General features: G+C 37.0%; 1 protein-coding gene across 1 annotated transcript in view; it reads right to left on the bottom strand.

Annotated features, from left to right (window-relative positions):
- Positions 1–646: 646 nt before the first annotated feature.
- Positions 647–24,321, bottom strand: part of Grip71 (WD repeat-containing protein Grip71) — an 83,973-nt gene continuing 60,298 nt past the window's right edge. Inside the window, exons 8-12 of the mRNA XM_089093097.1 lie at positions 23,964–24,123; positions 13,804–14,097; positions 10,348–10,482; positions 5,304–5,446; positions 647–795 (exon numbers count right to left, since the gene is read on the bottom strand). Coding sequence (XP_088949223.1) covers positions 721–795; positions 5,304–5,446; positions 10,348–10,482; positions 13,804–14,097; positions 23,964–24,123 — 807 coding nt within the window. The 3' untranslated portion in view covers positions 647–720. The remainder of the gene's footprint in view (positions 796–5,303; positions 5,447–10,347; positions 10,483–13,803; positions 14,098–23,963; positions 24,124–24,321) is intronic.

Below are 24,321 nucleotides of genomic sequence, written 5' to 3'. Positions count from 1 at the left end.
ACTATCCGTAAATCTTTCGCTCCTTATTATTTAACAAAACAAGAGCTGTCCAATCACAAATTTCCTTAGCTTCTTAACAATATTTGTAATTTCGTAGAAAGTCATTTAATCGTACTTTGAAGTTTAGAATGAACAAATAATGCCAAGAAAAGAAAAAGCTGAAAGGAGATAAATCTGAGAAAACAACTGCTAAAAAAACCATATGCTTGCACAATGTTACACAGCTATGTAGAGGCTCACTCTCAGGAGATCCGTAAACATTTTTTTTCTGCGAAAACAAGTGCTATGAAAATCACAAGTTCCTAATACTTTTAACAAAATTTACAACTTCATAGCAAGTCATTTAATCCCGCTCTGAAGTTCGAATTGGACAAACAATACAAAGAAAACGCAAACGGAAAGAAAAAGCTTGAAAAGGGACGAATTTGAAATAACTACCCAAAGAATAATATCATTACTCGAAGTTTTAGAGCTGCGTAGGGGCTCGGGCTTAGGAAAGTAAATGCTTGTAGTAGCCTAACAAAGGAAATAGTATCTTATGTCGCAAGATACAGAAATCTTCCACTTTCTTTTTTCAGGAACCAAAGATAGTCCACTTTTCTTTTTCAGGCATAATCACAAGCTTTTAATAAATTTTGCAACCTCATAGAAATTCAGTACTCTTAATGTTAACGCAAAAAAACAAAACTTTTCGACAGAAAAATTATAGGATGATCAACTTCAATAAAATTTTCGCATGTTTCTCATCTCCCGTCGTAGCTCTTCAATTTCTTTGCTCTGTTCTAAGACTAACTCCTGCAAAACAAAATACAAAATTAGAAAATAAGACTTCACTCATTATTTCAGAGAGCTCGTTTCAATTTTCTCAATTTTCATTTCTAGGCACTAGTCTTCAAGACCTCTCTATTTTCTAAGTAACAACGGATTACACACACAAAATAAGGTTCTTGTATTTTAATTATATAATAAAAGATAATATGATAGAATATATGTAATACAATAAAATATAATATAATATAATAAACATAATAGAATATATGTATTTAAATGACCAAAAACAAAATCATAGCTTTTCACCGCCTTTTTGTAAAGTAATTTAGCCTAGTAGTACTAGGCGGATGAGAGATGATTTCAGCTGACCCGTTACTGCAGTAAAAGAAGCTACTGCACGAACGAGGGATGGGCATGCTAGAGCTTCTTTGTGTTGCTACAGAATCTGAGACCTGACCGTAATTTGAGATAACATAAAAAGAAAAAAGCAGACTTGGTGACAATAATTCTTGAGGAAATAATTATAAATGGACAATAAACACGACCATCAATGGTAACAAAACATGCAATAGCATTGTTGCGAACAACAACAAATAAAAATAACTAGGTTTTTCAAATCTGGCGTTCTTTTTGAGACATCCTTGGTTATATAAACACACAGACACACATAGACACACACAGACACACACAGACACACACACACACACACACACAGACACACAGAGACAGACACAGAGACACACACAGACACACACACACACACAGACAGACACACACAGACAGACACACACAGACACACAGACACTCACACACACAGACACACACACAGACACACACACACACACACACACACACACACACACACACAGACAGACACACACACACACACACAGACACACACAGACTCAAACACACACACACAGACACACAGAGAGACACAGACAGAGAGAGAGAGAGACACAGAGACACACACACAGACACACACAGACACACTAAGACACACACACACACACAGAGCATCACAGAGACCCACCCACCCACACCCCCACCCCCACCCACACCCCCCCACACCCACACCCCCACCCACCCACACAACCCCCCCCCCCCCCCCCCCCCCACACACCAAGACACCCACACACAAAAACAAACAAACAAAAACACACAAACAGAGAAACAGACATACACAGACACACATACACACAGACACACAAACGCACAAACACACACACAGACACACACACACACACAGACACACACAGACACAGTCACACACACACACACACACACACACACACAGACACACAGACACACACAGTCAGACACAGACAGACAGACACACACACACACACACACACAGACAGACACAGACAGACAGAGAGAAACACAGAGACACACAGACACACACACACAGACAGACACAGGCTCACTCAGACAGAGACCCAGCGAGCGAGCCAAACAGACCGACCCCCAATCACAGCGACCCCGACCCTCAGCCAGACACACAGCCAGAGCCCGAGAGACACAAAGACAGACACAAAAACAAACAGACAGACACACACAGACACACACAGACCCCAAAGGTTGTTCGGCCCCAAAGTTTTATGGTCTGCCTAAAATCCATTAGAAAGATATCCCGTTACGTCCTATTGTAGCATGTTATATTTCTCCAGGTACGGGTATAGGAAGTTTCTTAGCCACCATTTTTAAGCCTCTTTTAAGCACAAAAGAATCCTATATAAAAACTTCGTAGATCTTGTTGAGAAGTTAAAAAATCAAAGTACAACAGAAAAAACTATTTTATCTAGTTTTGATGCAGTTTCTATGTACACTTCATGCGATGTCCATAAATCTGAGCATGCTTTAAAAATAAAATTAGAGGAAAATTCAGCTTGGTTGGATTACAAAAGTTTGGAAAATAATACAATAATGACCCTTGTTCGTCTTTGTAACAACTTCTCCTAGTATTTTAAATCCCGAAAAAAAATTTCATTCAAATCATGGGCCTATCCATGGGCACTCTTTTGTCTCCTTATTTGGCAAAATTTTACATGGATTTCATAGAAGAGTCTGTTTTGAATAGTTTCCACTTAAAACACTCTATCTGGTTTCGTTTCGTTGATGGAATCCATTCTGTTTGGGAGCACGGACAATAATCTCGAAGATATTTTTTTGGCACATTTGAACTCATTTGATTTTAATCTACGGTTCCCAATGGAACTCGAAGATTCAGGTGAGCTGCCTTTCTTGGGTGTTTTGATTATAAAAGCCACTCCTAGCCTTGAATTTTCTATATATAGAAAGCCGACTCATAATGATCGATATCTACATTTCTCTTCCAATCACCCTCCTTCTGTAAAAAGAGGGGTAATAATCTCTTTTGTCGACGGAGTTTCAAAAATCTGTTCCCGTAATCATATAAATTCTGAATTAACCTATGTCCAGGATATTGTTTTCTGCAATGGTTACCCAATCAAACTTATTGAAAATATCATAGATAGACGAGTAAAAAAGATAAAACAACAACTTAGGGAGCCCGTCCCCCTTGATTCTTTTACCTCGGCAATTGAGAAAAAACTTTCATCACTTTACCATACATCCCGAAACTTGGCGATAAACTTGTAAAAATTAAAAAAAAAAAAAATAATCTCTGTTTCTTTCAAAACTGAACGATAAGTTGAATATTTTTAAACTCAGGAATGGATAAAACTGACCCTATACTGGGTAGTGGTGTCTACAGAGTCCCGTGTTCATTTGGGAAATTTTACATAGGTAGGACCCATCAACAACAATGGGAAAGTTTGCATGAACACAAAATTTTAATAGATAAATCCCTAAGATTAAAAAATGAAAATGACAACTTTGATTCAGCATTGGCTTCGCATATTTTCGTAAATCCGACCCATCTGGTTTTTTTTGACGAGGCAACCTTAATATCTACTGTAAATGGCCTACCAAAAACTTTTAAAGAGGTAACTGAGATAAAAAAAATACATGAGCCGAAATTTAGCAAAAAAAAAACAGAGATACTGGAGATGTTTCATTAAGCCCGATTTACGAAAGTTTAATTTTGAAAGACTCAATCAATATTTTCACCCGGTATAACTTGAAAGAACCTATTTGCACATCAAATGATGAACGAATTTGTAGGTCAGCCAAAGTTATAGCAAAACAAAGGATTATTGCCCAATCATCTTGGTATATTATTATATTTGGTATAGTATATAATATTTGCTTATTTCTTCTTCTTCATAGTTCGCCACTGGCTGACAAAATCTTCTTTTTTTCACCTGTTTTTTATTCTTCTTTTTGTTATTTTCTTTCCTCTCTGAGTTTCATTTGAGATGGCTAGGGTACGTTCTATGGATGAAGGATGACAGATTTCCGAAAATTGTCCTTTTCGGCCAACCGTCTAGGGCTAAACGGAAAGTAGGTCGTCCGCGCCTGGGGTGGGAGGTTGTCATAAAGAAAGATTTAAAAGAAATACCAACTTCCTGGGAGGGTGTAAAGAGGGAGGCTTTGAATAGATTGGGATGGATGAGGAGCGTGCGTAGCAGTTTTGGCCACAGGCGGCTTGGTGCTGCGGTGAGTTGTTAGTAGTAGAAGTTGTAGTTCTGCCATTTTGCGGTTAAAAGACACCAGTATGGCCTAAAGAGAGTATAAATACTATGCAGAGAAAATTCTGAGATAGCCTATTGGTTTGAACTAAAAAAAGAAAAAAAAGGGCAAGAGCAAAGTAAATCTTAACTCGGTGCAAAAACAGAGTACAAGCTACATAATTTGCTTTCTGCATAGTCCAAGCTGCGATTTTTGCACATTTGCAGAAAGGTAAAAAATGAGCTAATGCCTGATCCAGTGAAAAACTGGCTAGGCCCTGATGCAGTGAATACCAATAAATTCTAAACTGGGTATGAAAACAAGCGAATTTTCGATTCTGTGTAAATCCGAGCGAGTTTCAAGATGTAGTTCGATGACGCGATGCCAAACGATCGAAGTCCTGAATCAGTTCAATAACAAGCCAAGTCAATAACAACCAGACCAAGTCAATAGCAAATTGCAAACTGACTAAAGGTAAAAGAGATCGAAGTCATGATTTGGTGCGAAAACGAGGTAAATCCGCGCTGCATGGTGACTGATTTGATGCAGATAAAAACGGAGTCAGTAAAGAATGGAGTTAATAAAGAGAATATAAACACAAAGAAACTCGAGAAAAATGCACTCACATCTAACAGAAAAAAAAACTTTTTTATTAGATGTGAGTTTCTTTCTTTTTTAATTTTTTTGAGTAGCCTTTCTTGTTTTTGTTTCTCAACTTTATATATTATTTTTACTATATTTTAACTATACAGGTTTTATCCTCTTTTTTTTCTAATTGATAAAAATTTACGGATGTCAAATAGTTAATTTGGGACTAATTTTGTTTCCCCCAAACTTCACAGACTTAACTAGGTTTTATCTGTTATTATTTTTTTCACTTCATTTTCAATATAAAGGGCATGCGAATTTGGTCTAAGAAATTATTTAGTTGTACTAACCTTTAACTGGAGTTGTTGTTTTAGCAGTATATATCCAAATTCTGACACAAGGTCTTTGACGTTACCCCTAGTGTCTGAAAGGTCTACTCGAACAACATTTCGCACAGCTTTTTCCATCATGTTTGCCAGGTAATCTGCTGTCACTAAAAAATTAATCAAGTATAAAATCAGAAGACAACACGATGAGATAAAGCAAAATTTCAAAGAAAGTATCAAGTGAATACTAAAATGCCTAATAACAAATAACCACAAATAAATGGAGTTCATATTGTACTGGCACTGAAACAAAAAAGAAGTGTAAAATGATAAATAAATACTGAATTATATTTTAATATGATTTCTCTTTCGCTTTTCTTTTTTGGAATTTTGAATTTGTAGACTGTTTTCAAACAAGCTTGAAGAACTTTAAATCCGGTAATTAGTTCCGGATACCAATAAAAGACTTTTTTTTTATAACTCACATCTGGACCAGTCTTCATTTGTTCCAGAATGGTCTTTGCTCCGAGACCTCTGGGATTTTATTAAGGAAAGAATGAAACTCATTTTGTATGTGATTTTGAATAGCTTTACTAGTATGCATGTATTTCACAAGTTTCACCTGACATAGGGATACCATATAGATCTAATGGTAGAGGCTCCACTGTGCCGGGTAAAGAAAGCAAAGCCTCGAAACCCGTTAAGGCAGGTGGTATTTCTTCTGATGAGCCCTAATGGGAGGTTCTACTTGGAAATATTTCGCAAGATTTAAGGTGCTTTTGCTGGTAAATTTACAACGACTTACATTTATTGATGACGACTTTGCATGGATTTGGACATTTCTATTTAGTTGATGGCTCGGTTATACTGTTTGGTCCTAGGTAGTTGGATAGATGAGTAAGGTCAAAACCTCGTTCAAGTTCACATTTGTCTCAATTGCTGGATTAGGATGACAGTCTTTTTTTTTTTTTTTTTTTTTTTTCTTGCCAAGTAATTACCTCTAAAACATAATATATATATATATATATATATATATATATATATATATGTATATATTCGCACTGAGATTCGTAACTACCGTTTTTCGCAATGAAAAAACTTATGCAATATGAAAATGAAGAATTTATTCACGGACAACGCACCAGTGAAAAGTCGAATTTTTAATTCGGTCTAATTACTTTTTACTTAAATTTCAATTTAGAATTGCTTCAATTCGGTCCACTTACTTTCGAACAAAAACAACAAGTATTATGTTTCACGAATAAAATAAAACCAGAACTTGTAACAAGTTTTATGAACAAAAATATCGTGATAAATTAAGTTTCACAAAAAAAAAAATCATCAAAGAACAATAAAAATCATGTGTAAAACAGCAACCTGACAAGACTTCAAGCTGCCTTAGACCCGCATTTACGCGAGGAGCAACATGGTTTCCGACCAAAACGATCTTGCGTCGATCTGATATTCACACTGCGCACCATGCTTGAAGAATCAAATGAGTGGAGACAACGTCTATATCTATTGTTCGTTGACTTTGAAAAAGCGTTCGACTCAATAGACCACCCAATACTATGGAGGATCCTGATCTTCTACGGTATTCCTGAAAAGCTGGTTCGCCTTATCATGGCTATGTACGAAGTCACGGAATACTGCGTGAGAACCTCTGAAGGAAATACAAGATGCTTCAAAGTGATGACAGGTGTCAAACAAGGATAGTTATTGTCTCCATTCCTCTTTATTCTCATAGTGGACTACATATTCAGACAAATTGATGGATATGGGATCACAATTGCAGGCAAAGTAGTCTAAGATCTCGACATTGCAGACGACGTTGGATTGATGGGGAAAGACAAAAGAAGACTTCAAGAATTTTTATGCAAGTTAGTTAAAAGAGCCGAGCAGTTTAGGTTAAATATCAACGTTCCCAAAACCAAAGCGATGTCAACCACTAACTCATCGATGAATATCCAGTTGGGGACTGAAAGCAAAGAGCAAGTCACCTACTTCCGATATCTTGGTAGCACAGTCTCGTTTAGTGGCGATTCCGAAAAAGAGCTGAGAACACGAATAGCCATGGCAAGCTCAGTATTTCAACGACTTCGACCAGTCTGGAGATCAGCGAAGTACTCACTCCAGCTAAAACTTCGCCTTTTCAGAAGCAACGTCCTTTCGATCTTGACGTACGCGATGGAATTTTTAAAACTCACAGGTGAGCAAGAAAAACGACTCACTGCATACAAAAACAACTGTCTTCGACGTATCATGAATATTAACTGGAAGGATAGGATAACAAACTTGGAAATTCACCACTACACAAACCAGCCTGATGTCACTGATGTAGTGTGGCAACAAAGTTGATACCACCTTCGCCATGTTATCCGTATGCCAGGATAGACACTACCGAACAAAGTTCTTAAGTGGTAATCAGACGTCAAGCGTCGACGAGAAAGGCCAAAAAACAAGCTTCGCAGGACATATGAGCGGGATAGGAGAGCCCTTCATGCATCCTTAGTCCCTGAGTGGGAGGACATCTACGCCGCATTTCCGGGATGATTGGAGGCTGTTAACGGACGCCCCGTGTGCCTCTGGAGGTACAGGAGGAGCTAAGGTCTAAGGTAAGGTAAAACAGCAATTCAACCCAAAAAAGGGCAAAAAGCTATTGCATGAGAATTCTGAGATCGTTAATTGATTCGAAAATCTATACCCATTTTGTGCACAAATAGGCACGAAGCGAACGAACTAAGCACGAACTAATATATATATATATATATATATATATATATATATATATATATATATATATATATATATATTCGCACTGAGATTCGTAACTACCGTTTTTCGCAATGAAAAAACTCAAATACGCACGAAAAACTAAGAAAGCGTTCCAGCATCCTTTAAACGACTTACCCGCTTAGCATTATTTTCCTAGATGTAATCCGTAAAAGATTACAACAAATACATATCCAGCAACTTCTTAACTGAAACTCTATAGGCACCTAGGCGAATAACAACATTAATCGCGGGTACTCCCCGCGGGTACTCCACTGTAAACATAGCTAATTCACAAACTCCTGAAGGTGTGCCACATTTCACAATTACTGTTTCTTTTCTTCTCTACACATAATTTCAATTTCAAACATTTTTCCCATTTTTGAAAAGACTGAATTGTTTGCTTATATTTGACGTCACTTATCCACAGTTATCCCCCATTTTCCAGGGTTAGCAGGTTAACTAATCCGACAACTAACCCCAACATTTTCAAGTAGTGTTCCTACTAATCTCTGACGTCATTTACATCTCAAGAAACGCCAAGGATAAGTAATGGGACTTGTCGATTACTTGAAAACTACTTGGAATAATCGAAATTTGGAATTGCTGCCCTAAATTAATTACTACTAATAATTTTGATTGCTTAGGGTCACTTTTCAATTCTTTTCTAAGTAATACAGCTCTTCACGCAGAAGCTCAACAAGAAGCCACTTTTTTTTTTTACTTAAAATCTAGTTATCACTTCTTCTGAGCCCAAACAAATAGCTTATTTGCTCAACACTATCTTAATGCGCTATTATTATTTACACCAAACCAGAGATCATGGGAAACTTATAAGGGCGAAAACTGACATTAGTGTCGAGGTGAAAAATCCCTAACGCTATCTAACTATTGGCAATTTGGTTTGACCCAAAGCTGCGGCATTCTTTTCTTTCCATGTACTTTAAAATCCATTGGAGGGTAAAGAGATCAGAATTGTGATTCCAGTAGGCCTGCCAGCTTAAAATCAACGAGCCTACTTAAGCTGTCAAGATTTTCCTAGGCTAACTTAGACCAACTTTGTTCAGACTGAACTTTAAGTTAAAATAATTCTTGAAAATAAAAATGATGATTAATTTTAACATAGAGAGAAATGTCAGCTTTGATTACGTTGAAGATTAATCATATCAAATATCTTTCTAAATTATCTTATAAATCTCCCAATTGCCTTTAAATGGCTAACAGAAAAGACCTGTCTAGGTTTTACTATAATTAACCATGGCTTTCACCAAGTTGATAATTCAAAGTTTTTTTTTTAATTAAGTTGCCGGACGATGGTCAGTGGCACTAGTAGTTTTAATCCATATATTCCCATGTTAAATCGCCAAAGATCCAACTCTTACAAGCGAGGGCATATCCAGTTTTTTTTTGCTCGAGGGAGGATTATTTTTTACGGTGAGGAGGGGGGGGGGAAAGATTCACAAAAAAACCTTACAAAACGTATTAAAATTTGTTTGTATGCATTTTTGTTACTGTGTTGCAAGTCGGACAAAATTTATAGGTCTGGTGGGTGGTTCTAACCCGGTTTCGCCCCCCACCTGGATACGGACTTCTTTCCATTTTTTTTTCAATCAAGCCAACAAATACATCAATTCAAGAGCAGCTCAATCGAGAGAAAATGAACTTATAACCGGATGGAAAACCTCCATTATCTCGATAAGCGAGGGCATATACAATTTTTTTGCTCGAGGGAGGATTATTTTTTACGGTGGGGGGGGGGGGTGAGAAGATTCACAAAACAACCTTACAAAACGTATTAAAATTTGTTTATATGCATTTTTGTTACTGTTTACAAGTCGGACAAAATTTATAGGTCTGGTGGGTGGTTCTAACCTGGTTTCGACCCCCACCTGGATACGGACTTCTTTCCATTTTTTTTCAATCAAGCCCACAAATACATCAATTCAAGAACAGCTCAATCGAGAGAAAATGAACTTATAACCGGATGGAAAACCTCCATTATCTCGATAAGCGAGGGCATATACAATTTTTTTGCTCGAGGGAGGATTATTTTTTCCGGTGGGGGGGGGGTGAGAAGATTCACAAAACAACCTTACAAAACGTATTAAAATTTTTTTATATGCATTTTCGTTACTGTTTACAAGTCGGACAAAATTTAGGGATGGGGTGGGTGGTTCAAACCCAGTTTCACCCCCCACCTGGATACGGCCTAGCTTAATTTTTTTTCCATTCTTTTCAATCAAGACTACAAATACATCACTTCAAGAGCAACTCAATCGAGAAAAAATAAACATACAACCGGATGGAAAACCTCCATTATGCTCATTGCCAGAAAAAAGAGGAGGTGCCAGAGGTGTAACATCACTCTTCGCATCACCGTAAGGAAAGTCGCTTCCAGTTAGGTCTTCTCCGTCCCTAGAGCAAGACTTAACTAGAAAATAAATTAAAAGTAGAGGTAATTTGGAGTCAGTTGATAAAACAAACAGGTGTATTTTTTATTTTATCTATGGAAAATTGAAGTTATAAAAAGCTCCCCTCAAATCCCCGCTCTTTCCAATAAAGTTTGGCGCTTTTAATTCAATAGTTCAAAATTAAATGACTTCTGTTGGTTTAAATTGAATGAAGAGCAAAGCTATTCAAGCTAGAAACCGGATTTTTTTCGCAAAACAATCTAGCAATTATTACCTTTCTCCTAGGCCATCTAAACAAAATACACTGAAAAAGAACATTTCTTAGAGCAAAAATCACCAGAAATTGCCGAAAACAGCTACTAAGTCTTTGAACCATTAAGTCATATTTTTCTTCCTTAAATCAGAAAATTCTAGAGAGTTCTATTTTTGGCCTAGCCAACAGATGAAGCAGCAGTGCCATTTTTCGGTAGACAAGAATTTCCTAGAAATAATTACTATTTATGGAAAAATAGAGCAACACTTAATTAGAAAAGGAATTAAAGCAAGGACATTTTGGAGTTGTCTGGTAAAACCCGTATAATTTATTTTATCGATAGTAATTTAATCCAAAAGTCATCACGAAAACTGTGTTTTTTTAGAAACTACCATTTAATCACAGATACATTAACTTTGAATATGTAGGAAACACATACAATGTGTTACACATTGTAACACATTGTAGGAAAAGTATCAAAAGGTGCGAGAAGATATGTGGTCACACTTTGGTTAGCTAGAACACTTTTTGGAGTCACAAAACGTGGAGCCATTAAAAAAACACAAAGAAAAAAAGAAGTAGAAATGAAGTGAGCCTAGGTGATTTATAGGTTCCATGAAAATAGCTTTTCAACGTCTTGCCTTTGTTGGGTGGTATAAAGGAAATGGCGCATACACATCGCTAAAGTTTCCGTTGTCTGTTATCTATTATGATTTAATCTGTCTGACCTTTTAGTATAAAGACTAGAACGAAGGGTTTCGCTCTTGGGTAGACGGTCTGACCGATAATTCTAAAAAAAAAAACCTGTTTTAACGCTTTTACTAAAATCCGTCTGTTTTGGGATATCAGATCTCCAAGTGCAGAAAAGCAAAAGTAGAGCCATTCGAAGCAGTCACATACGCAGGGATTATTTTCGGGGGGGGGGGAATAATAATAAAGAAAGGATTTTAGCCTTTATTATGAGTAAGCAATGCCCAAAAATTTGGAAAGTTCAGGATTTCGGGAGGGGGGGGGGATCTATTCCAGTGTCCGTTCTTGATTCCAAATTTACACACGATCTTGGTTCAATCAAAGTCTTATTTGCATAACTCAATACAAAGAAGTCCCTTTTTTCGCAGCATTGGTATCAGTTTGAAGGAACGTATTCCAGACATTGCACATTTAAAATAAAAAAGCATTGAAAATGCCAAAAGGAGAGCAAAGCTGAGAAATTTGGCCTTAGAATAAACACAACTAGCATAATGGCCAAAATAAGGACTGGGGTCTGATTATTATTGTCAAAATAGAACAAACGAACAAAATATTTCTAAATTATCTATATGGTGATTAAGTACTTTGACTAAAGAGAAAAAGAGATATTACTTTCCTACAGTTCTGTGGAAAAGGTGAGCTTTAATTTCAGCTCATACTTCAACAGTTCGTTTTCTATTTTATTTTACAACCATGTTTATAGAAGAATCAGACTGGTGCTGGTTTTCTCCGATAGCTGGTGCTGGAGCTGGTGCCAATTCCTGGCACCAGACTAAAACTAAATCTAGTTCCCGATGAAACCATTTTCAACAACATCAAGGTAAACTAAACTTAATTTCTCATGAATAGAATGGGTAGAAGGGGTGGTGAAAGTAGATTTTGCCACCCTTTGCCGCACCAACAATACTTTAAATATTACAGTTTTGTATATGGTGAAAATTCAAATAACAGGATTGGTATGTATTTGATACATATACTTTATTTATAAAAATTAGTGTTTTTATCAACCCACAATATATTTCTTTATATATTCATATATGCAATGTATATTCACAATATATTCTTTCGGGGAATTCCCCCATGGGAAAAGTGTTCTCTTCTTTCATGCTATAGTCTGGAAGGGTAGAAAAATCTCGGTTAGAAGAAATGTGGGATACCACACACTACCTTTATACGAGAGAAGAACAAAATAATTTTTAAGAGGAAGGGGAATCTGAAACGATCCTCTTAATATGTCATATTTTACAAGGATTTACTTCATTTTTTACGTAGCCTACAAGTCCTTTTATCTGGGACACGTTATTAACGTCATGACTCAAGCTGCAATGTTCCATGTTTATCAGGCTTTTTCTGTAAGTGAGGCTATGGCAAATGATTGAGATACATTATTTGGAAGTGTAGTTCTCATTAAGATATATGGGTCTTGTTTATGCCAAAGATTTAATTTGTCAGATATAAATTCTAGTTTTAAAAAATGAATTCTGAGACCACTTTGGTTTAACGCCCAGGTCGGTAGAGATAGATGATAACCTAGCTTAGCTAAATTATGTGCAGGAAAAGAAAACAGTAATGGCTATAGACTGCTGTTATTTTGTAGGTATAACAATCTGGTTATAACCAATACAGTATTTGGTCATAAAATAACCCAGAAACTAACACGGTATTCACGTAATGGTAAGACGGCTAACCTTATTGATTATGTTTTGTAAACGGAAGACTGGCAGGATCAATACAAGTTACTGGCGTATATAAGAGTGCTGATATTGATGTTAGAAGCAAAGATCACCATCTAGTAGTGTCGGGTTAATTTAAAGCTGAAATTTCGGAAGGGTAACTATCTTCCAGGAAGCTATGACGTAGGTAGACTCCAGGATGCGAAATTGAGTGATACTTTACAGGAACATATAAATGCTAAACTAGAGAGTTTAAAATTTAACAATGTAGAAGATGGATGGAATAATGTTAGGAAAATAATTTGTGAAGTTACGGATGGTGTCTTAGGGAAGAATGTTAGGAACTTCAATTTGTTTATCTTTTTGGGTGTTCTTCTTTTTTCTTTCTTTTTTTTACTCCGAAATACAAAACTGGCTCCATCTCGGCTTCTGATTTTTTGATGGCTTTCGACATCTGAAGCATAAATTTTTTGATACTTCTCATCCTCATCTCATTCTCATCCAATTGAGATAATGGATAAAATTTGAGATTGACGGGAAGAAAAAATCGAGTTTCATGTTAATTGACTATCAATTATGTTTTTTTTTTTAAATTGTCTTCATATGTAATACATTGCGCAGTCACAGATTATTGGGAGTTCCAAATAACTAAGAACAAAACTTACACACGTCAGAAAAAGCCATCGCCAGGTGTTCATCTGTAACTTCGTTTCTAACCCCCTCGAGCAGTTCTTGCACTGAACTCTGCTCAACTTCTTTGCCACTCGGCTCTTCAACAGGCTCTTCAGCAATAGGGGGTATTTTATATGAGCTTTCAGTGGCAGAGCCTCTTCTGCGAGGTGCATTTCCAAAAGTTGGGGAAACTACGTCACTTGTATTAAAAACATTGAGGACTCTGGACGGAGTGATGGAGCTCATTGGACTCGAAGCAATTTGCACTGGTGAGAATACGGGGCTACCTATGAAAAAGTCACGCTTAGGCTTGTTCAAGTGTTAAGGAAATAGTTTATGACTACAATATAAATGAAATATCCTGAATAAAGCACATGCTACTACTACTATTACTAGACTAACAACTCACTACTGCACTAAGGCGCCTTAGGACAACATGGCTGCATACATTCTTTCTCCGCCCCAATCTATACAAATTAACCTCCTTCCCGTGAAGTTCCAATGTCCTTTAAATCATTTCGTATAGCCTCTTTCCATTCACTTGGGAATAAACTGCCTTTTGTTTGGCCCTAACCCTGGATGGTTAGCCGACAAGGACAATCTTTGGCAATCTGTCATCCTTCATCTATAAAACATGACTAGCCATCTTAAAATTTCTTTCATTATAGCCTAAGAAAGTGGGATAGCAGAGCAGTTTTCGTAAAGCTTACTGTCTGATTCAGTCAAACGAATACCTAAAATTATCGTTAGACATTTCCTCAGGAAAATATTTAGCTAAAATAATTTAATAGATTTTTTTACAACTTTATTATTTAATAATTTAATGGAACTTTAGCCACTACAAGTGACATAAATCTAAGCTCAGAAAGTTTACCTCACCTCAATCTCACTTCTATTCAACCTAATTATAACCCTGCCCTTGAGAACTCAATCACAGATGCCCGATTTTTTTTTTACGGTAGGAAAGTGAATCTGACTAATAATAATGACATCCCTGCTAACATTCGCAAATGTGCTAATACAATTTTGGCAGGTTTTTGCAAATTAGGAGAAAAATGTGATTTTGGACATGATCGTGCTCGAAGCAAACTGCAGGAAAAAGTATTCCTGATAATAGTGTTATAAAAATTGCAAGTTTTTTAAGGAAGGAAATTGCAAATTAGGTCCAAAGTGCCCTTATAATCATGGATCTATTACCGATAACCTCAAAAAACGAAATGAAGCTAGTCCAAGAGTTTGTTCCCGCTTTTCATATAACAAGTGTGACAAAAAGAAGCAAAGCGTAATTTTGACCATGTTCCTATATGTAGGTTAGCATCAAGCGGGCGTTGTTTCGGGTGTGATAACCTGCATATTTAAGTCCCCTCTTCCTATTTGCAAAAAGAAAGAATCAAGCTGCAAACAAAAGCCAAGTGCACAAACTTGGGTAGTCTCAGCTGTTACCAGTCAAAGATTCTAAACTGGAAAGCCCCCTTTTTAGGCAGCACTACGGATCCCATTCCTCCCTTATGAAATACCCCTCATTACCTCCCTCCCTATCCGATACAAAGCAACATGCCTCAGGTATCCTCTCCCCGAAACGCCCCTCCAACCTAGAAATTTACTCACGACCAGTCAAATAACCATCGCAAACATTACTGCACCCAAACCCTCCGACAATTCCCTCTTACTCATATCCCTCCCAGTAACAAACCCCTTTGCATACCCTATCCGCTCTATGCTCCCAAGATGTTGTTGATGGTTCAAGCCTCCACCCGTCATTTGCCAAAGTAAACCCGACCTTCCTCCTCCCAGAAAAATTCCCATCCTACTTCTCTTTCCCAGCACCTTCTAGCATTCTCATCTTCCCCTTTCCTCTCTATCAAATATCCTCCCAATTCGACTCCTTCTTACCATATCTCTATGAAACCCCACCTCCACGCCCATTCGTTTTATCCCTCGTGCCTACCCTGTAAACGTGACTCAAGTCCGAGACCCTTGTTCTCATTTCCCGTCAACTGGAAATAAGTTGCACCTTCCTCATCATGCTTCGTCTATATCCTTGCCCGTCCCCCCACCTCCAAATCCCCAGGGTAAATCCTTCTCTTACCCTTCTTCTCCAAAGAATCATAATATTATCTTAGAACCCCACCCAGGAAATTCTCAAACTCATCAAGTCTCCCTGTCGCGATTCCCCAATCGGCTTGTTTTTCCTAAACTTTTAGTTACTAATGCTGAAAATCTTAATTTTGAAAAGCTTACTGAATTCGAGGTGCTTTCAGAATCAAATCTAATAGATATTATAGTTATTACTGAAGTACTTTCCCATGACGCAGGGTCCCTGCGCCTGACAAATTATTCAGAGTTTATTAAACTCCGTCCTTTAGACCACCCACTCGGAAAAAAGGGTGGCGGTGTTTTGTTCTTTACTAAGAGTAACCTTTACCAAAGGTTATTCGAATCCCATGTTTATCCGAGTATGATAAAATATTCTGGCTAAGTATCAGACCAAAAGTACTCTCTCGTCCATTTAATATTATTGCAATAGCTATTTTCTATTGCTCCCCAAATCAAAATGTCGATTCAAAACGTAAATTCATCCAGCAATTCAATAAGTGCTGATTTTGTTATTTCTAAGTGCTGGCCCAATGCTGGCCTTTTTTTAGTTGGCGATGCCAACGACCTTAAAATGGATTCTTTCTGCTTCTCACTTAAAAGTAAAGCAAATTGTAAAAATACCAACGACTCGGGAAAATACCTCTCTTGATGTTATTTTAACTAATATGTATAGTTTTTACAGCCCTCCCTCAGCTTTGCCCCCATTAGGTGGGGGTTATCATCTTTCGATTCTTTTATCCTCCTCCTCAAAATTTAAGCATTCTTTCTCAATAAGTTATGACACTTATCGGCCTCTTCAAAATTCTGGTCTTCTTTCTTTTGGTATGTAGCTGAATACTAAAGATTAGTCTGATATTTACAGTTTAAAAAATCTTGGTGAGAAAGTGGCTATGTTCCATTAAAAGCGATTTGATAAATATCAAATTTTTTTCCCAAAAAACATATTTAAAAGGTGCTCCAGTGATAAACCCTTTATTAACCAAACTATAAAAACACTAATTAGAACCAAATTGAAGCTTTTCAATAATGGTAAGCCAAATGAAGCCAATAAACTGAGAAAGTCAATTAAAAGAGAAATTCGTAAATTGGTACGATCGTACTACAAAAATAAGGTCGAAGAATTGTTCACTAATAAACCAAAAAATTGGTATTTAGAGGTTAAATAGCTGTGTGGCAGGAGGCTTGAACAGCTTAACTCCAATCTATTCGAGTCCTCTGATATTACTGCCAATATTCTAAATAAATTCCTCACTTCCATGTCCATATCTTTCCAGCATTGTCCGACCAATTACCAACAGGAGCCCTTTCCTCTTCTTTCCCACTGTTCCCCGCTGAGATAGAAAGAAGAATTGAAAAACTAAGAAAAATAAGTGTTTGTCCTTTGGAGATTCCCTTTCCTCTTATTAGTGCCTTCCTTTCTAAGCCACTGTCTTTCCTGTTTAAGGAGATTATCGAGTCCGGACGAATTCCGACAATTTGGAAACAGGATTTCATAATCGCTTTGAAAAAGAAAAACGGAAAGCCTTGTTTAGAAGGCGTTCGCCCTATTATTCTTACTCCTATTTTTTTCGAAACTTTAAGAAGGATTCCTTGCAGATTGGCTAAAGAAAAAAATCCTACCTCTTACTGAACTGAGGCAATCCGAGAACCTAAAATCCATTTCTACTTCCCACTACATCGTTTCTCTTATTTACAACACCTGGAAAATCCTCAAAAAACTCAATTCCTGGCTAAATATAATTTCTATTGGCCTTCAGAAAGCATTTAACCCTTTTAACCATAATATTTCAATTGAAAAAATTGTCAGCAAGTTCAATATTGATTCCTTACTGGTGAAATTGGTTGCCTCCTTCTTAACAAATAGATCACAAGTTGTCAAATACCAGAATCATTATTCAAATCCTCTCCCTGTCCACAATAGCATACCCCAAGGTGCTCTTCTAGGTCCCCTCCTTTTTTCAGTCATGATTAACAGCCTCGCGAAGAAATTTCTTGACCGATGGAAATTTATTGATGACCTTACGGTTGTTGAAACTTGCTTCAGGAATTTAATAAGCGACCCTTTGAGTATCCTCACTGAAATTGGAGACGAGGCCTTGGACTTAGGCATGACAGTAAACCCCTCTGAGTCCATAATAATGCCGATTTGTTTCCTCAAATCCTCGCCCTGTGTTCTTAATCCTATCCCTCCTGAAATTTCTGTGTCCTCATTTGAACTACTTGGCGTCACAATTTCTTCCGATTTAAAGTGGGATATCTACGTTAAAGACATCATCCATATAGCTAATGTGTCTATCGCCCTCCTTAACATCCTAAATAAATTTAGCGTCCCCTTTCCCATTACACGTCTTTACAGGATTTACACGTCTTTTGTACGTCCGCATCTCAAATATGCTTGTCCAGTTTGGCACCCTGGTATCTCTCGCAAAGAATCGGAAAAAATTGAATCAATCCAAAAAAGAACCGTGCGAACAATTTTAAAGAAGGCAAGGTGCCATACTCTCTGCTCCTAAAAAAACTTAGTCTTGATGCCCTTGAGCGCCGGAGGGTCTCGTTGTGCCTCCGTTTTGCAGAAAATGCAATAACAAGCTCTCGGATGGGAAGTATTTTCCCCAAACGTCACTCCCCATCCAGATTACGGTCGCCTCAAGCTGCTTCTGAGCCCATCCTTATTTTGTCCCCCATTCGCTGCGTTACTTCCAGATATGGCACAACTTTTATCCCCTTCATCACAAAATAAATTAATAAAGTATCCCACTAGTTTCTCCCTTTTAGTTTTTTTTCTTTTTTTATTGTTTGATGGTGCTGCCCAGATTCTTGCACTCATTTGCGTGTCCCCCCCCCCTCTTTATTATTTGCCCTTTTAATTTTTACGTAATTTTATATTTCGTTCTCTTTTTTGTGTTTATTCACTTATTTTTGTCCCCTCTCCCCTGTTTTTTTTTACCAGTTTTTATCTTTTTAATTCTTTTATTGACTTTATGTAAATTATTGAGACTCTTTTAGTATCACTTTTAATTTTTATATTGTTGGGGTTCCACCCCTGTTTCTTTTCCTTTCAGATAAATGACCTGTTTTCGTTTTCCTAATTACATTTGCTTATAGTATAATTTCAAAAGACAGGTTAAATTCTCGTTGCTAAGTTAGAGGCGTCGCAATAAGTAAGCTTTGAAGTAAGTTCTATTTTTGTACTTCCTAGTTTGGAGTCATTGAAAGATAAAGCTAAGAGGTAGAATTGGTTTTGAATGGGGACTGGGATGATTGGCTGGGCCAAGCGAAGGTCCACCCTTTTAAAAAGTTATATAAAAAATATTATTTTGATTTATTCGGCATCTAGACCCCATTCGGGAAGATATATTTATTTGGTATTATTGTGACCCTTTTGGAAGAATACAAGTAAGGTATTTTCTACAAACTGTGTACTAGTTTCGTAACCCAGGCAGGGTAGGAATATAGCTACGAGGTACCGTCATTATTATATTGACAGGGGGGTTTATTACCTCCAAGGAGAGTGTTAGAGATTTCCTAGGCGTACCCCAAGAGAGATGTATTTGACCTTAGAAAGTGGTTATTTCACCACTTGAATACGTGAGAAGCCCCTGGGACAGAGTCTACTGTATATAGGGTAGCATCGAACATAATCCTGGCAGGACTAGTGATATCAATGTAGGACTAACATCGTAAGTTGGGACCTGGGCTTTCTCCTCCAATAAGTGGTGAAACCCGTACATTACAGAGCCAGTGGAGTTGTGCCCTACCAGTTTAACACTGGTGGCTCAATACCACGAACATATATGTATATTTATATCTCGATCTTTTTTTTGTATTTATTCATTAATCCCCCCTTTTTTAATGTCCCTTTCAATTCTTTTTCTGATTAGTATTTGTTTAAGTTTAGTTCAACCAGTTTTTATGTTTTTAACTTTTTAATTGATTTTTTTACGGTTTAATTATTGACTCATAAATGATTATTCATTGTGATTTTTCTTTTTCGTTGTTTTTTTTTTTGCATTTTTGCTAGTTTTAGTGCAACCATATGATTTGTCGACTCCGAAGTCCAAATTCAGTCCTTTGTGGGCTTGTGATAGAGATTTTTTTGAAATAAATATCATATCTGAAGGAGGGCGTACCCTTACTCGATTATTCACGTTAATAAAACATAAAAAAGGACATGTTGTTAATTAAGGCTTACTAGAAAGATACAATCAGCCAATAGAGTTCCAGCAATTTTCATCTCTTAAACAGATTAAAGAGCCTGCAATAATAACATAGCGTAACAATTAAATATGATACATTTACAACTATATACTTACATTTCTGTGGCGTTAAGTAAAATGGTCGTAAGTCCACTTTTTATGATTTACAGGAGAGTAAAAACAATGAATTCTCACAAATCAAAATTTAAAAAACTTGAAACTTTTGAGACTAATTCCTAGTTAATTTTCGGAGCGGAATTAGATGGAAATGTTCAAATTGCTGAATTGTTTCTTATTTAGAAGATAAGGGACTCGTGACTTTTTTGCAAAATGACAATTTAAAAAATAAGACTTTTTTTAATTTGCAAAAAGGGCACAATTCCTTTCAGAGTTTTATTTCTTCGCTTACAATGCATCAATTAAATACAAAAAATTAATCAAAATCATTTTAAGAATGATTAATCTTCTTCTGGAGGCTCAGCTTCGTCTGGAATGTAGTCTTGAAGCGCATTGTCATACAGAAGATTTCTGAAGAAACGGTGGAGATCCTCTGGGATGAAAGGAAGAAGAGAGATGAGGTCATCGTACTTGGCTTTGCTGATTGTGTGGCCATTGGGAAATTTCGGGGAAAGAACTGGGATAGTAGCAACTCTACCCCTTTTTCGTAAATTCATGGTTCGGGATGGCTCGTCATTCTTGTGGGAATTTTTTAACTGCACTATTCCTAACTCCTTTGTGTACCGGAACCAACGGATGTCAGTCCACTCGAACTCTGTTTTGTCAACGTCAATGTTTCTTCTGACGAAGACTTTCTTAAAGAATTCAGCAAAATCTAAGATTTCATCCTTTTTCATTTGATGAGCATTCATAGATATCTTGCCTCTGGCAGTCCTGATGACATTTGCCCAGTCTGCAGGCACATTGACTTGAATGTTGGTCGTTTTCTTGGCCTTCTCTATCCTTGCATGATCCGAATCACATTCAAGATGTGTGTGGCCTGGTTCGAGAAACTTCTGGTCAATTACTTCCAGCTCTCCAACAGCAACTTTGGAAATAAAGTAAGATAGCATCCCAGTAACAATAGAATTTCTATTCTGACCACTGCATGTGTCAGAGAAAAGAACGATGTGCTTGAGATTGGGCCGAATTTTACCAAGCAAAAAGAAAATAAAGCGGAGGCAACCTCACTAGCTCCCTTTTCTGACTGTCCCTCATGCCACAAAAAATTGTGGGATTTCTCTCCTTCTCCTGAAACATGCACTGTTAAATTATACGTCCAGAGCTGAAGCTTATAAAATGCTAACTTCGCCTTAACATCTGGGGTTGGAAGGCATTGTTGCATGTCAAACGTCCAAAGTTCCTCCTGATTTTAGTGCTTTTTCTTTGTCTTCCCTTTTTCTGTCATAAGCTAGTTTGAAGGCATTGTCACGCTGCTCTTTTTGAATGATTGCAGGGTTTTCAGGATCAGGATCTGCCTGAATTTTCATTTTCAAGCTTTCACACAGGCCACAGGAATCATTGACTGGAGGTTTGAATCCGAGATTGAAGTTTTCATAGAACACTTTCTTATAGTGACTGATCGATACATTCTTTCTACCCTCTTCTTCACACTTTGCCTTGTAAAGGTCGAACATTTTTGCAGTATTTAAATTCGAGGATAGATACTCTCTGGAGGTATGGGCTCTTGAATAATGCGACTCAAAGGCCGGGAAAGAGTTTATGTGTTGTTTAATAAACTCCATATCAGTTTCTGGACACCTGTTGTGCGCTTGTCTCTCGGGGGTTGAATGCGGTGTCTGGATTACACCAAACTCAGTTATCTTTGAAACTATTCCTCTCAGTTCTCTATCTGCGATGTCGAATGTCCCAATAAAACAGGTTTTACAGATAGTTTCTACTTCTCCAGTGATATTCTTGAGTGTGTACTGGTAGGAAGCACTTCTTTCCCTATTGCTCTTGTCCACTCTCTTTCTCTTTTGGTTTGGTTGACCTTTTTTAATGAGTCCAGCCAAAAACTGCTGTTGTACCAGTTTGTCACCAGCTTTCCAATAAGAGTTAAACATTGCTTTCCTGGCTTCATTATCTACTCTATCGAAACAGCTCCCCTTACATTTTTCAGAACAGTTCTTGAAAGTTCTAGCACTATGTACTTTCTTGGAGAGGGTCATGTGCTCTTCACCCTTTGCTTTCAACCTTCCTTGTTACTGTCGGGTCAGCTCATGGAGCTTTTTTCGTCCTTTCTTTCTTCCTGAAGACTCGCGAATTCCTGCTTGATTGTTTCCATCAGCACCGTGGTTTGCATTCAATTTCTCTTCAGAAACATCTGCATTTCCCTGGCTTCTATCTTGATAGTTTCTCTCAGAACTATGGGTTGCATTCAGGTTTTCCCCAGAGCCATCTGCATTTCTTTGACTAGAGTTCTGACTCTCTGACTAAACAAATGAAAATCTCTCACTATTTGTTAGTCTATTTGAAAGTTAGCGCCAAAAGTAAAACTAAACAAGTAAAACCGAGATAAAAGCTCAGTTCTTCATCCATACGACGACGATTCAACGACAGTTGGATAAACTTTCAAAAAACGGCTTATAAGCGCGAACTGAAACGTCGTTTTACAAAAAAAAAAACGGCTTATTAGTAAAACCGAGGTTTGGATGGCGGTTGGATGGCGAAAACGAATGCAGCTCATGCGAAGGTTTTGAACAAATTGGACTTAGGCCCTTTTGGCATAACGCCTTTTCACGAATTTGAAGTTATGCCCTTTTGGCAATTTTTTTTTTATCTCGGTCAGATCTGAAGATAGGCCCATTTTGAATAGACAAATCGATAGATCTCTTCGAGCCCTTTCGAACCATGTGCTTAAGTCATTTTCGGAAAAAAGTGGACTTACGCCCATTTTGCTTAACGCCACAGATTTATACTAATATATTTAAAAATATATGAATATATGTATGTGAACAACTGCAATACAGACTTACTACTCGATAACCTACTAAGGCTTTCTTGAAGTTCTTGAATCAAACTACTACGAGTCCTTTCATTTCTTATGGAAAAATTTTAATAGAAGGTGTATAGACGGTATAGACATATAGTGTGTATAGATGGTGGATACAAATTTTTACAAACATCACTAAGGGAGGTTGTAAACAAAGGAGGATATTGTAGGGGAAATATAGTAAGGGGAGGATATTGTAAACAAATACAATAGAGACAAATACATATAACAATTGTAAATACAATGTAAACAAATGTAAAAAAATAGAGAAAATGAGAAAACGGGTTTATTTTAAATAAAGCAGTCGAACAAAAACCCAAAAAACAACAACAAAACTTTAAATAAAAAATCGAATATTTCGGCTCCACGTCCGGGAGCCTTTTTCAACAGAAAAAAACCTTTTAGGAATAAGAAACAATTAAAAAATCATCTAAAAAACGACAATAACACACAAGAGAAAAAAAGACAAATAAACAACCACAAAACAGACAAATAAATATAGCTCACATTTTAAACACTTCCAGAACTATAGCTGACAAAACAAACGAATGTCTATACTACACAACAGATAATCCTTCTCTTTATTTTCAGATGGACAAGTAATTTCTTTATTGTCAGTTCCTTTGACCAGTTGCCATAAATACCTCAAAAAATTTTAACCTAGTAAATATAATCAGGGGTGGTAACCTGGGGTCTTATGAATTTTCTTTCGAATAAATACAGTCTTTATTTTTAATAGATATGATTTTTTTGATGGTTTTATTTTTTTTTAATTTTGTTTCTTCTTCTTTAAAGTTTTTTTTCGTTGAAAAAGGCTCCCAGTTCGGGAGCCTATTAACGAATGCAAAGAAACAAAATAGAGACTTACCACTTGACAACCTACTGAGACTCCCTCGAAGTCCTTTAATGACATGACTATGATTCATTTCATTCCTTAATGGCGAAAATACGTCGCTGTTGTTGCTGACCACGGATAAATTACCTCCCAATAAATGTTTTGTCTCAGCTGATTTTTGACTACCTCCAGACTAGAATGTGAAATTCAACATGGTTATTGATAGTCTCAATATTCTATATCTACAGTCTCAGCTGATTTTTGGCTACCTCCGGACTAGAATGTGAAACTCAACATGGTTATTGATAGTATCAATATTCTATAACTACAGCCTCAGCTGATTTTTGGCTACCTCCAGACTAGAATGTCTGATGATATCAACATGGTTATT

Source organism: Artemia sp. Qi Xiang Cuo, chromosome 8, assembly GCF_049724085.1.
Source record: "Artemia sp. Qi Xiang Cuo chromosome 8, ASM4972408v1, whole genome shotgun sequence".
In the NCBI taxonomy this organism is placed as follows: domain Eukaryota; kingdom Metazoa; phylum Arthropoda; class Branchiopoda; order Anostraca; family Artemiidae; genus Artemia; species Artemia sp. Qi Xiang Cuo.
This window is presented reverse-complemented; position numbering and strand designations above follow the sequence as displayed.